The sequence below is a fragment of the Bos indicus x Bos taurus genome, chromosome 8 (genome assembly GCF_003369695.1).
Source record: "Bos indicus x Bos taurus breed Angus x Brahman F1 hybrid chromosome 8, Bos_hybrid_MaternalHap_v2.0, whole genome shotgun sequence".
Classification (NCBI taxonomy): Eukaryota; Metazoa; Chordata; class Mammalia; order Artiodactyla; family Bovidae; genus Bos; species Bos indicus x Bos taurus.
Window position 1 is genome coordinate 62528886 of NC_040083.1, and position 15172 is coordinate 62544057.

A 15172-nucleotide genomic window follows, 5' to 3' on the forward strand; every position below is an offset into this window, starting at 1 on the left:
ACCTTTCCCATTCAGGAACAGTGGCCTCCAGGAGGAAGATCCATTTTCTTAAAGATTAATTTAATCTTCCTCCTCCTGACTGTTTTCGTCTGGTACCACGTGTTATTGTGGACTCGGGACTACAGTCTCACCACAGGCTTCCTGTAGCCACTCTGCCTCTGGCCCTGGGGTCAGCTCCCACCCTGGAATGCCCCACCCACCACTCTAAACATGCATAACACATGTGTCCACACACCATCTAACTAGGGGCTCTTTTATTTGTGCCATGAATCTACAGCCTAGTGAAGACTATTCTTGGAAAAATGTTTTTAAAATGCAGAAAATAAAATACATAGGATCACAAAGGAAACCAACTATACAGAAATACAAAATAACAGTATTCTTCAAAGTCTGGGATACAGTATGGTATTTAACACACAAAAAGATTTAGTGATGAGCCTAATAACTTTCCATTTTGAAGCAATGATGCACATAAAAGCTATTTTGAAATATTCATAGCAGCTGTAATAATGAAAATACTGTGATTCTATTGATGACAAAGTCACAAGTACATCCAATACACCTGATTTGCTTCTTACATTCATAATTGAAGTGCTATATTTAGTGAAGGGTTATGAAACCAAAGATGAAATTATTTTCCAGTCCAAATTCACAGGCCCCTTTAGTACAATATTACCGACTCCAGGTTAAGACCCTAGATTTAGCCTATTAGTTCAACTCTTAGCAGGTGGACAGAGTGAGTGCGGTTATTCCCATTTTAAAGGACTTGTCTAACTAGTAAACAATAGAGTCAGATCCCAACCCAGGGCTCCTAATGGTCAGGGTTCTGTCTGCCCCAGCACTGCATCCCCAGCTCTGGTGGGAAATGGTGGTCCTGTGCAGTCCTTTCCCCTTTATTCGTCAAGCAATCAGTACTGGCCTGCCTTCCAGAAGGTTAATACAGAGGATGTGCCTGCTCAGGAGTTGCGGTTCTGAGCCAGTGCTGACCTACCCGACACTATGTCATTGTTGAAGGATAAGGCATAACGCTCATCGAAAACAAACAACTTCCCTTTGTAAAAACCATCAGGAAACTCCTCCAGGTACTTGTGGATGCCACCCTTGAGCTGGAACACTTCCTTGCACACTCCCTGTGTATGGAAACACAACAGGAAATTTGAGGAGACTAGCAGAGGCCAGTAGGAAGCTCCACAGAGAAGCGACATGTGGTAGGAATGCCAAAATGGGGCCCCTGGTTCCCTTGTGGGACACTGAAGAACTGCTGACCAAGGGGGGCGAGGAACCAACTGGCCAGACCTTGCCCGCTAGGGGGATGGCTGAGGACAGCAGTCAGGGCCTTCACTCTCGAGATCCTGGGAAGCCCAACTATTTTTGTGGCTCCCTAAATATAGGTAGACACCTGTTGGGACATGTAATGTTACTGAATTTGCTCTTCTCAGGATCAAGCAAAAGGATTAGGAAAAGGGAGATGTCAACTAATCTTTCCCTTTTGTACTTGATGAGTCTCTAAGACTGATGAGTGCTTTTCACATCTTGAGATTTAAGAACTTCAGACTTTATACTTAGAAACTCTATGCTGGAACCATACAAGGGGACAATAAATCCTGCTGGCTGGGGGTGGGAGCTTCCTTCGCCTCCAAGCCTGCAGTGCCCTGAGGTTGGGAACTCACCTTGGTTTTCAGGTAGGCTGAACCCCGCTCACAACGGATGCCCCCAGTGCAATACATCAGCACCCTCTTCTCTTTGAAAAGTTCTAGATTTTCATCAACGTAGCTAGGGAAATAACTGAATTTCCTGATGTCTGGGGCTAAGCAGCCCTGGAATCGTCCCTACAATATAGAAGCAGCAGAAATAAAATTAATCAGAAAAACATACCTGGTAAGAACAAAGATTCTTTCTGCGTCAACCACCACTCCCCAGCCCTGCCTTGGCAAGGAAATGCCAAGAAAATGGCTCACTGCCATTTTCATCCCATACTCTGACCTTTCAAACTTCAAGAGCTAAAACTTAGAAACAAGGCTAGGTGGGCTGTCGGTTACCCTCTCAGAGACCTTGGGGAACTGGAGAGGTTGCCCAAGGCAAACTTGACAAGATCCTGGCATGTGTCTAGGGGTAGGCATATGGGAGACAGTTCATTTTGTGCAAGATGTCTTTAATCCCTATTTTCTTAGCCTTTCTCACCAGATTCTGTGTTCAAAGGCTTGGGTTTTCTCTGCTAGCAGCGGGAGGAGAGCCACTGACTGGGCCACAGTGGGCACAGTGTCCCCTTCATAAACACGCTGTGCTGTGGGAACTCGGTTGTGGTTTTCTTACTTACTATTTTGCTTTCATAGAAGTTTCTGCAGTCCAATAGGATAGTATCACTTTCTTCCTGATTTGCCTGAGACAGAAACTTTTCTACTTCTTTATGAAATTCACCTGGGGATAAATGGATTCCTAAAACCAAACAAAAAATTGGTTAAAAACAAAACCAAATCACACAGGGCCCAGCCCAATGATTTCCATTTGTTCTTCCCCACCTAAACGTTTCCTCTTCATAGTTACAATTATGTCTGAAAATAATGCTATCTGATCAGCATAATGACAGAATTTAGTAAATCTATGTCGTCACTCTCCCTCCTAAGATGAGTGCTGTAGAGACCTGGCAGTTTAGAAATAATTAATCAAAGAATTCTGCATCCTCATACTTGGCCTAACCCAGTGATAAAAGCCAGACTGTAGAGATGTAAACTGCCACGTGGGTTTGCTGGTCCATGTTATGGCCGGTGTTCAATTGTTCTGTATGTGGAGGGGCCTGGACATGTATATGCTTGACTATAGGCTTTAGAAACTGTTCTATACCAACATCAAGTCCAAGTGTGAGCATATGGTTATGGAACAAAGTTTGAATAAGTCTTTAAAAAATATAGCAGAGAAGAATGTGTCTAAGTTTGTGTGTGTGAGTAAAAGAGAAAAGGGGTTGACAGCAGGAATGAAATACGAGAAAGAAGCAAGAGAGAAAAGATGAAAGGCCAGAAGAAGGAGAGAAAGGACATGAAGTAAAATACAAGGAGACTAAAAGGAAAGAACCTGTCTGCTGGGGCCTTTTGCCTTCTCTACTCTCCAGGGGAGAAATATTCCTATATCTTTAGGGGTCCAGACATCTCAGTAGCTTGTGAAGAACTTTTGGTGAATCTGACAGGGGAGCAACCACACCTCATAGGTGGGGGCTCTGGTGCGTCAGTTACCACTCATGATCGATCCTGACAGCACCACGCAGTGATGGATCCCAACAGCCCCCTGAAGCTGCTGGGTACCAGATGGGGTTAGAGACCCAGAGCATGACCAAAGAATCTAGATTCCTGCCTGCCCATCTGAGGACTGCATGGAGAATGTAACAGGGCTGGATTTTATATGTGATGTCACATAATTACACAGTCACCAAAACAGTGGGGTGGAAAGGGAGGTTCAAAACTGTGATGACAAGCATGGAAATCTGCTGAGCCTTCCCCTTACAGGGAGCTGCAGGGAACCCAACCTGTTCCGGCTGCTGCTATTACTGTGGCTGCTCTCCTGGCCCTGTGGAGGCCTGATCAGACAGTGACTCACATAGACCTGCTTAGAAGAAGTGCCTTCAAACAATGCAGCTCAAATGAAGGCAGCACAGCACTACATGGAGCCCATTCTCCCCTCACCTCCACGGCGAGGTCCTGTAATGCCGACGAGGTCTCCTGCCAAGGTAAGGACACTAAGCAGACACGGCCCTTTGGGGCCTTCTGTTCTCATACATGAGTCTCCTTCCCCAGATGCTTGTATCTTACTCCCATTTCCCTCTGGTTTAACTCTTATCCCTTTTAAATATTTACATATTAAAAAATGAACATAGAGCCAGCCAGACCTTTCTGTTTCCTGATGAAAGGAGACAGTACTACCTATGAAGTAGACTTGGGGGAAAAAAGGAAAGAAAAGAAAAATGGTAATCAAACCTGAATCTGATCAGGTCTCGAGATGTGAGCTGTCTAATATGGCAGCCACTAGCCAGCGTGGCTAACGGGCACTGGAAATGTGGTTTGAGATGTGCTGTAATAAGGGTGACACGTGGAATTTCAAGGATTTAGTATACAAAAAAAAAAAAGTAACATCTCTCTTTGTTGTTGTTGTTATAATTAGTATTTATTTTTGGCAGTACTGGTCTGTGTTGCCGCGTGGGCTTTGCTCTAGTTGTGGTGAGCAGTGGCTGCTCTCTAGCTGCGGTGTCAGGCTTCGCGTGGTGGTTTCTGTTGCTGCAGAGCGCAGGCTCTAGGGCACGCCGGCCTCAGCAGTTGCGGCACGTGGGCTCAGTAGTTGCAGTTCCCTGGCTGTAGAGCACAGGCTCAGTAGTTGTGCTTAGCTGCTCTGCAGCCAGGTGGGACGCTCGTATCTCCTGCGTTGGCAAGGCGGATTCGTTACCACTAAGCTACCAGGGAAGCCCCTAAAATATCTTATTAATAATTTTTTACATTGAATACAAGCTGAAATAATATTTTGGCTACACTGCATTAAATAAATGGTATTAGTGAAATTAATTTCACTTGTTTCCTTTTACTTTTTAAAATGTGGCTACTGGAAATGTAAAATTCCATCGTGGCACACATAATATTCCTGCTAGACAGCACTACCATAAATGTGACTAGAATTCACAGGAAAGACAGAGGAACATTACACGGAGATGCAGTCAGCATTATCCTGACTGTGGGAAATAGTACAAGCAAAATTTTCTAATTCCTTCAAAAAATAAACTGCATGGGAAAATAAAAGATGGAGGCTCTAGGTTAAAAAGCACTTAAAAGGCTCAGTCACAACGAGTAGACCTTACTTGAATCCAGATATAAACAAACTTTAAAAATTATGAGATAACTGGGAATTTTAAGCCCTGGCTGAATATTCAATAATATTAAGTAATTACTATTAAAATGTTTTGGATATGACGGTTTTATAATTATTTATTTTTTAAAAATCCTTTATTTTTTAGCAATATCTACTAAAATAGGAATGAAATGACATGACAGCAGGATTGTTTTCTAAGTAATTTAGGTTGGGGGAAGGGAGTGGGGATTAATCAAAGTTGGCCTTGAATCTGTAATTGTTGAAGCTGCAGGATAGGAACACGGGCGTTCACTATAATATTTTTTCTACTTTTTAAAATGTGTGAAATTTTTCATAGTAAAAAGTAAAACAAAACCAAAAACCCCAGCCAAACAAATGTCTTTCAACCACCTATGATACCCATGAGTGAGGGGGAAAAGAACATTCTAGAGCACTTGCAAACAGACTGCTTTCGTATTGAAAGCTGCTTGCTTTCTGTAGCGAAAAGTCTGTATGTCTTATCCATTTGATGAACTATTTACAAGTAATAATTATACTCTTCCCAAATTGCTATCTTTGGAAAGAGAAAACAACTTCTTTCCAAACCATCACCAAGAAGAATAACTAAGCCGGGTCATTCTAAGCAGCGAGTCTCCCATCACCAGAGCACCAAAGAGAAGAGCCAATGTGAGCTCCAGGTAACACGAGTGTCCGCCACCCCACGGCTATTCTGAAGAGAGAATTCATCACAGCCCTCGCTGATCAGAATGTCTAGCTTTCACATTTGTCTCTATATTAAAATTTGTCCCTATGAAGAAAAGGAAAATGTTTCTTCTTAAAGCAAGCATACCAGGCTTCTTATAGGAGATCTTATTGGGACTGATCCCCATGGGCACAATTTCTTCAAACACACCAACACGCAATTCTGGAAAACAGCAAGCTCCTCCTTTGCTGGTCTAGCCAATGAGAAACAAAACAGAATATAGTCTTTCTTGCCCATCTCCAGGTATAAGATATTTATTAAGTTGAATTATCTGGAACATTCTATGCTCTAAGTTCCTTCTCCCACTGAAAGAGCTGTTCCTAATTTGAGGTTTCTTAATACTTCAGCTACCCTATTATTACACAACAGATGTAATCTTATATTTGGCACTTCTTTATTGCGTATCTACCATGTGTAGAAATGTCAAATTGAAAAGGTGTTTCTATAGCAATAAGCATTTAACTATAAAACTGAAACACCACCAAGCAATTTCTATATGTAAGATTGCATCCAAGCTTTTGTTCAGGAGTCACAACCTTTTCTTTTCATATCATCATCACCAACACTAACACTTACTAGCAAGGTATTTCCCACCACCTCTGTAACCCATGACACGAAAGCATAAAGTCACTCTGACATAAAGTCTCCTTCAGAGAGCAAGAGCTTCAGTCCCGCTGTGGTATGAGTGCTGATCTGATCCCACCAGGTTTACTAAACACGCAGAGATCCCCTGAAACAGGTGGTCTCTCAGGTGAGCAATTATGGCTAAGTTTGAGTTTAGTGTGTGTAAGCTGCAATGTCCTTAGTCTATATAAAAAGGCCCATGATCACATGGTGGCAGCTTGGAAGATGGATTGGAAGGAGCATACTCTTTCTACTGAGCTGCCTCAAGACCTAGAGGGGAAGTGGTATTCTGTCCAGCACGGCTTACTTCTTTATGGTGATCTCCATAGCCTGGAGTGAGAAGAGGCACTGAAGCAGAAGCAAATGGCTCTCAATCCATTTTATTTTCAATCTCTCTTACCTTAAAATCATCCTTACACAGGTAATCCTTAAGCAGTGGGCAGGAAAGCATGACACTGACATAGAGTCTGGTGGCCAGTCTGCTTCCACCAACAGTCCCATTGATTCCTTCCGTAGCAATTCGAACCTGAGACATAAAACAGTGAAAAAGGGAATGCAGCCGTCCAAGTTTCTCTTTGTTTTGGTTGGCAAGTTGTGTCTGACTCTTTGTGACCCCGTGACCTGCCAGGCTCCTCCGTCCATGGATTTCCCAGGCAAGAATACTGGAGTGGGCTGCCAAGCCCTCCTCCAAGGGATCGTCCCAACCCTGGGACCGAACCTGAGTCTCCTGCGTTGGTAGGCAGACTATTTACCACTGAGCCACGGGGAAGCCCATATTTGTAGCTCAGTTTGGATTTTTGCAGGGCAGAACAGGTTCATGTGTATTGGTGAACTTAACAGGAAAAGCAGAAACTCTGCTATGAACACCAGAGTGTTGCCACACAAAGATGCCTGTAGTTTTCTGAAATGGCACTGCCCATAGCTCAGCTGAGGTGCTCAGTTAACATATGCTGAACCAGAGAATAAAATGGATAAAACAACTGGAAAGCCCCATTTGCTATGATGTTCCAGCTGTCCGGTGGCCAAAGCTTAACCTAAATTCAGGGCAGCAGATCCAGAATCAGGATGCACCTTTGCCACTTAACTTGCCAAGTGGCCCTGAGAAAATTCTCTTTTCTGAACCTCAATTTCTTCATCTTGATAAGAGAGATGAAAAAGAAGCAATAATGAAAAGCTGCAGAGGAGATATTCCTCAAGTCCTAAAGCACAGAGCTCATCTGAGGGCCGGGAATGCACACGAGCACCCTCTGCATGGTTGGTGGGGTGGGGGGCGGGGGCAGGTAAGCCCACCACGGCAAACCCACCCACTGGGAGGAGCTTGTGTCTGTTTTGTTCTTGGTTGCATACTCGGTGTCTAGAGTAGTACCTGCCCACAGTAGACATCTGATATGTATTTGCTGAGCAAATGAGTGAGAATCCAAACCTGAGGCTTTCTGGCTTCTCAAACCCTCTGTTCTCTTTGAAATGCTTCACTGGTTGGGGGACATTAAAGCCTGGATTAAGGCCCCTACCCTAAGAGGCAATGCTCTGGGGGGCCTGCAAAGTTACTTGTTCTGGTACCACAAAACCCTTACAGTAAGTTTAAGATGGATCATCTTTAGAAGAGCTAGCTTTCTAAACTTCGAAAGTGCAACACTGTGTATCATGGTATTCTCTGGAAAGAGAAGTAGCTTAGAGCAAAGTTCTGTGTTATTACATTGTTACTTATATAACAATTACAACAATGATACCTACCAGTGCATTAGAATTTGAAAACTTTTAAAGGCTCCCCTTTTATTAGGGCCTAGAGGAGGTACTTGTTTGTTGCCTCACTTGGCTCAATTCTTTAGAGCATGGATAGAAATGGGATTCATTTCACAAGCCAGGGCCTACTCATTAGCAGTAGCTCTCCAGAGTTCCATGATTCTGAGTCACATCCAGGCTCCGCCTGATCTGGGCTGACAGAGGGAAGCAGGAAGCATATGCCATCTCTGCTGTACAGGCTACTGCACCTGTTACCAACTCATTTTTTTAAGGGACAACATAGAAAAATAGAGCTGAGCCAGCATTAACCAAAAATCTACCCTAACACTGTCTCTGACAGGGGCAAGTATGAGGAAGAGGTACAGGCTTCTGTGTAACTGTCTTTTGGGTAAGCCAGAAGACTCTTTCCTATGTTATTTTAATCCCAGAACCCAAATAAAATATAAGTATGTGCACTCCCTGAATACTGAGGTGGGCAACCTCTAAAACCCATGCATTAGACTTTCAACTCCTGTTGAAGGATTCCTCAACTGAACCCTTCAAAGTAGCTGCTAGGTGAGGAAAGCCTTATACCTCACAGATGAAGAGCAACAGTTAACATTTAATGAGCACCTTTATATTATAAAGTTCCTGTCTTTATATTATAATCCTGAAAGGTAGATATCATAATTCCCACTTGACAGAAAAGGAAACAGAAGCTTAGAGAAATCAAGTAATTTAAGAGAAATCAAGTAATTTACCCAAGGGCACAGAGTTGGGGGTGGTAGATCTGGGATTCAATACCAGATCTTTTGGGGTCCACCTTTTATAATTTTCCTTTCTAAAGCCTCTAATGCATCTGCTCAAATTTCTTGAGGCAGTAAGAAGTATATAGCAAGGGGTCAGAAGCTTCTTTCCATAATTCTAGAATTTTCAAGTTCTCCCCTTTCCCTACAAATGCCAACATTCTTCCAAATCTCCTACCAACACGAAACTTGAGAACTTAGCATGTATCCCTGAAGCCTTAGAATTTAAACCTAAGAACCAGGCAGGTGCTGCCACCTTGTGGGCAGAGACCCTCACTGCCAGTTCACCTTGCCCCAAACTACAGCGAGATTGATTGCCTGTTTGTGCACTCAGGTTTCCGTTCCATCTTTCAAGGTGTTCTCTAAATACAGATGATGATATATGTATATAAGCCACAAATGTTCTTTTTTTTCCACAATGCATCAGCAATTTTGCCAGGAATTGCAGACATAGTGATTAAAAAATACATAGTTTTGCCCTTTGGGAACTTACAAACTAAGGAAGGTCACAGATATTAAGATAAAAGTCACTAACTGACAAGTGCTATGAAAAATAACTACAAGATGCAGTGAAATAGTATATCTGGAAAACTGAATTTAGATTAAAGGTCTGGAAAGATGTCTTTGATGAAGTATCATTAAAACTGAGAAGTGGAGACTGAGTAAAAATTAGGAGAAATGAGTGGGTGTGGGAAAGTTCCTTGAAGAAAGTATTCTTGTAAAAAGGCCCAAAGGCACCAAATAAAATTTGTGGGCTCCAAGAAACTGAAAGGCTCTTTTGCTGGAGTATAATGAGTAAAGGGAGAAGGAAATGGCAACCCACTCCAGTATTCTTGCCTGGAGAATCCTGTGGACAGAGGAGCCTGGTGGGCTGCTGTCCATAGGGTCGCAGAGTCGGACACGACTGAAGCGACTTAGCATGCATGCATGCGTTGGAGAAGGAAATGGCAATCCATTCCAGTGTTCTTGCCTGGAGAATCCCAGCGACGGAGGAGCCTGGTCGGCTGCTGTCTATGGGGTCGCACAGAGTCAGATACGACTGAAGCAACTTAGCAGCAGCAGCAGCAATGACTAAAGAATGGCATCAGATAAGTAGAAAAGGTGGAAGTAGCCAAAGTATGCAGGAAACTTAAGGCCACATTAAGGATCTGGGTTTTACTCTAAATACATTGCATAGACGCTGAAAGATTGTGAAGAGGGAGGGAGAGGATTTCATTTACTTTTTAAAATCATTCTGGCTGCTGTGTAGAAAATGATTTAATGGGGGCAAAGATGGAAGAATGGAGAGTAGTCTGGAAGCTACTGAAATGAATGAGGTAAGAGAGGGTGGGGCTAGGTCTAAGGAGGTGGAAATGGAGGATCAAAGGATATGTTAGAGGCAGAAATGTCAGGACTTGGTGATGAACTGATGAGGTAAATGCAACTTTCAGTCACTATCTGCAAGAAAACATGGGTGTGAAAAATATCACTGATCAAGTGATTGCCTCAGGGAATAAAAACCTGGGACAAGTGTAGGAAAGGTTAGTGTCATAACCAGAAGGAATATATATATATATATATATATATATATATGTAATTATGCAAATTATGCAATTATCAATTATCCTATCATGTAGAGATAATCATGACTAACATTTTGATATTTACTACTTGTTATCTTTTTACACACATGCTTGTGGTTTTGTTACAAACATTTATTTCTTATTCAACTCTCTCCAAATATTTACTGTCTGCTATATTCGAGGCCCCATTCTAGCACTGACAGTACATCAATCAGTTAAGACGAAGTTCCTGTCCTCTTGAATTCAAGAGAGAAAGGAAACAAAACCATAAAACGGTAAAGGACTGACCGCCGCTAAGTCACTTCAGCCGTGTCTGACTCTGTGCGACCCCAGAGATGGCAGCCCACCGGGCTCCCCCGTCCCCGGGATTCTCCAGGCAAGAACACTGGAGTGGGTTGCCATTTCCTTCTCCATTGCATGAAAGTGAAAAGTGAAATCGAAGTCGCTCAGTCGTGTCTGACTCTTCGTGACCCCATGGACTTCAGCCCATCAGGCTCCTCTGTCCATGGGATTTTCCAAGCAAGAGTACTGGAGTGGCGTGCCATTGCCTTCTCCAAAGGACTGACATGTTCTAGTAAAATTAAGAAGTATCTTGGTATCACACCTGTATGTACAGTTCTATAAAACATTTTTCCAGTTGAAGTGAAGTGAAAGTCGCTCAGTCGTGTCCGACTCCTTGGGACCCCATGGACTATACAGTCCATGGAATTCTTCAGGCCAGAATACTGGAGTGGGTAGCCTTTCCCTTTTCCAGGGGATCTTCCCAACCCAGGAATCGAACCAGGGTCTCCTGCATTGCAGGCAGATTCTTTACGAATTGAGCTATCAGGCAAAGAATCAGAATATAATGCCTACTTTTACAGTTTTACTGGAACATGTGCTGTGCTCAGTCACTCAGTCGTGTCTGACTCTGTTACCCCATGGACTATAGGCCACCAGGCTCTTCTGTCCCTGGGATTCTCTAGGCAAGAATGCTGGAGTGGGTTGCCATTTCCTTCTCCAGTTATCTTCCCAATCCAGAGATTGAACCCAGGTCTCCCACATTGTAGGCAGATTCTTTACTGAGTCACCAGGGAAACCCCTGACCATACCCATTCTTTTACATATTGTCTATGGTTGTTTTCATATTAAAATGCCAAGGTTGAGTTGTTTTGTGCAAAGTCTGAAATATTTGCTATGTGGCTCTGAAGTTTGCTAATCCTTGGTCTATGCCTTTATATAGTCTTATAAAACACTTTTCTTTTTAACTGAAGTGTAGTTGATTTACAATGTTGCACTTATTTCTACTGTACAGCAGAGTGATTCAGTTATATATATATTTAATATTCTTTTCCATTATGGTTTATCATAGGATACTGGTTGTAGTTCTCTGTGCTATACTGTAGGACTCGGTTATTTATCCATTCCATGTGTAATAGCTTACATCTGCTAACCCCAACCTCTCACTCCATCCCCCCCCCCAATCTCTTCCCCCTTGGGAAGAGGTTCTCTATGTCCATGAGTCTGTTTCATAGATAGGTTCATTTATATCATATTTTATATTCCACATGTAAGTGATATCACACAGTATTTGTCTGACTTCACTGACTGTAATAATTTCTAGTTGTATCCATGTTGCTGCAAATAGCATTATTTCATTCCTTTTTTAATGTCTGAGTAATATCTCAGTATATGTATATGTACCACGTCTTTATCCATTCATCTGTTCATGGCTATTGTGAATAGTGCTGCTGTGATTGCAAGGGTGCATGTATCTTTTTGGATTAGTTTTGTCTGGATATATATTATTGTAAGGAATGGGACTGCTAGATCATATGGTAATTCTATTTTTAGTTTTATGAAGACTTTCCACACTGTTTTCCACAGTGGCTGTACCAACTTACATTCCCACCAACAGAAAACATCATGTTAATAGCTATTTAGTATTCTATTTAAATGCTTAGCAGGATTTCGCTAATTTCTGAGAACCCAACTGGTGAATCCTTTTTGTAACAAGCAAACCAAGGTGGAGGCAAGATAAGCCCTGTGAAGGATAAGTGATAAGGGAGAAAGTGTTACCTTGCCCGTGAGGTGCAGGTGCTGACACAGAGCTGTTTGCCAGGCACAGACCCAGTCGGGATCCTTCAGGTCACAGTAGCAGTAATAAAGTAGCACCTCCCCTTCATCGTTGCCCTGGCCACTATAAAAAGAAAACCATGGGAAAAGAGCAAATGAGTCACTGGCATGAAGAGGCTACAATTCAGAAAGTAGATTCAGGCAGAGTCAAGAGGGAAGGCCTAATGGAGCTACTCATGCCTGCCCTGGTTCCTAACTATCATTCTCCTCCTGTATTGAGAAGCAACTCTGGTCTGTATTTGCTCTAAAGAAGACAATACCTGCACCAAACTCCTTCCTTTCTAAGAAGTGAGCTTACTTTGATTTCCTTGTTTAATCATCATATCCATGAAACAGATATTAATAACCCCTTTTTAAATTTGAGTCCATTCTGGCTTATCCTCTACGAAAAGGCAGTATCTGTTTTGAATCTCTCTCTGTACAAAAAGGTTTCACTTTCATTTTTTCATATAATCCTCTTACCCATGAGACAGGTTATTATCATCACCATTTTATAGCTCAGTGAACTGAGCCCAGTTCATCCGGCATGAAATAGACGCAAAGTGACAGTCAGGACTGGAACACCAGTCTTCTGACACTAGAATCCATACTCTTCCCACTGCACTATGCTGACTTTAACTAGTCATGGGCCCTGGGTGGGTGTCTTATCCCTGAGCCTTGATTTCCTCAACTGTAAAACTAGAGGACTGACATAAACTGCCTTTCTCAAAGTGTGCTCTGAAGCTGTTCCATGAAATCACCTGAGAAATCCTGCAGACAGTATCTCCCTCTTTGAAAGTCACAGTGAAAGCCCATCATATATTGAAGGCTCTGGGAAGCTCTGCAAAAAAAGAACATTTTAACCTAATGTCTCCCCAATTTAATTGTCTTTAGCACCTCTTTTCAATACCTGAGAGCACCCTCCAGAGCTAGTGCTATAGAGATATTTTAGAGAATGCTGTCATAGATGGTAATTCAGGTCCCATCCAGCTCTGAACTCTCTGACTCTCTCATCAATGCCCTCTTATTGCAGGGCCTAGTCTCTTCTAACACCTGCTTGTCTATTAGTGTATCTGTTTTCCTCTCTCTAAATTCCTATAACAAATTATCGTCTGAGCCACACAATTTTAAGTGATAATTGCATAGTTTGTCTTACACCATCTGCTAAATGTTTTGTGTATCCTTTTTCTTTGTTTTTCTAACTAAAAAGCAGGTCCATACAGAAATGAAGAGATCACATTTGTATCACTTTACAGTTCACGTGAGCTCTTACCATCATCATTTTATGTAATTCTTAGAGCAATTCTGTGAGGTAGTCAGAGCAGGCATTATTACCAGTTTTAGAGGTAAGGATGTAAAGGTATGAAGAATTTAGTGACTGGCTCAAGTCTAACTCTAAGTGTAGTTCTCTTTCTCTTCTTTCTGATAAGCAAAAGGAACTGGTATTAAGACCAGTGACAAAAGTGTATCAAATGTGGGCATCTTCTGTTCACTGAGTAGTTTAGGAATTCCTTAAAGATTCCTTAAATCTGTCCTCTACAATTAACATAATATTATGATGCGGTGAGGTTTTCAAAGGCAGATCTAAACTTCTAACCCTATGCATTAGTTCTAAAAGTTAACTTACTTTCTAAAGCATATTCAGCTCCGAAAAACACATCTGGTAATAAAAACCCCTTTCTAAGCTGACACTTCAGGGTTGAGGAATCATGAACATCTCTGGGCCTTCAGGCTTCTCTTTGGAAATAACATTTTCTGTTCTTTACCTCTCCCGAGAGAAGTAAAGACATGGGATGCCTTCCAAGATACCTAGAGTGCACTGCCAGCTGCATGGGTATACACTACTGCATAGGCTGTGGTCTTCTATTACACACACGTTTATCGGCCTAGCTTAGGCAGTAGAGAAATTCTGTGCCTTAAGGATCTGCCATTTTAGTGGATAGGTGGTATTTCATTCCAACTGGAAAAACATTTTTCAATGAAACAAAAGGTACAGAATGAAATCCTTACCTTATCAGCTCATCAGGGTTAAAGCAGCTTATATCAGGGAGCCAAGTAGACACTTCTTGGTTACGGGTAAAGTCCTCTTTGAAAGGGTTCCTTTTGTCTGTAGACTCAAGACTCTTGGAGGTGCTCGATGTCACAGCCAGCTGCTTTAAAACAGAAGCGGTCTCATGGCAAATCTCATTAGCATGTTGTGTTGCCACGTGTCTGTGTATGCTGGTTGGGTCTGTAAATAGTTGCTGACAGCATTTCCACCATTTTTCTTTACATTCACAAGGAGGTGCTGGAACTTCTTTAGTTTTAACGAAAAGGGAAAATGCCTGCAATTACATTTCAAATATGTCACTAGTAAATAACCTTAGGTTTTAGGTTAGAATGAAAGTCTCAGTGAAATTTTTTCCATAGGGGTTTCTAGTTTTAGGTCCTACAATTCTGCAGAACTTCTTGAGACTGAACTTCCTCCAAAAAGGAAATGGTCAAAGAAATTATGGAATATACTTACTACGGAATATTAAGTAGCTAGTTTCAAACTACATGGGAAAATATTTATGGTATAATGTTAAATGGAAAAAATTGAATAAAATGTCCTTATATCATGTAATCTCAATTACATAAAAAAGTACATTGAGGGACTTCCTGGTGATCCAGTGATTGAGAATCCACCTTCCAGTGTAGGGAACCCTGGTCTGATCCTTGGTCCAGGTACTAAGGTCCCATGGGTGATGGGATAACTGAGCCCACTGAGCCTGTGTGCTCTAGAGCCACAAGCCACA

General features: G+C 42.1%; 1 protein-coding gene across 6 annotated transcripts in view; it reads right to left on the minus strand.

The window, feature by feature from the left end:
• The window catches only part of TSTD2 (thiosulfate sulfurtransferase like domain containing 2), a 29083-nt gene that overhangs the window by 3370 nt on the left and 10541 nt on the right, over positions 1-15172 (minus strand). For 4 of the 6 annotated variants that reach the window (XM_027549716.1, XM_027549719.1, XM_027549717.1 and 1 more), the window contains exons 3-9: positions 14406-14719; positions 12360-12480; positions 6612-6737; positions 5675-5780; positions 2318-2436; positions 1671-1829; positions 992-1130 (exon numbers count right to left, since the gene is read on the minus strand). In XM_027549716.1, coding sequence (XP_027405517.1) covers positions 992-1130; positions 1671-1829; positions 2318-2436; positions 5675-5780; positions 6612-6737; positions 12360-12480; positions 14406-14719 — 1084 coding nt within the window. The remainder of the gene's footprint in view (positions 1-991; positions 1131-1670; positions 1830-2317; positions 2437-5674; positions 5781-6611; positions 6738-12359; positions 12481-14405; positions 14720-15172) is intronic. The other 2 variants (XM_027549720.1, XM_027549721.1) reach the window with 2 other exon arrangements.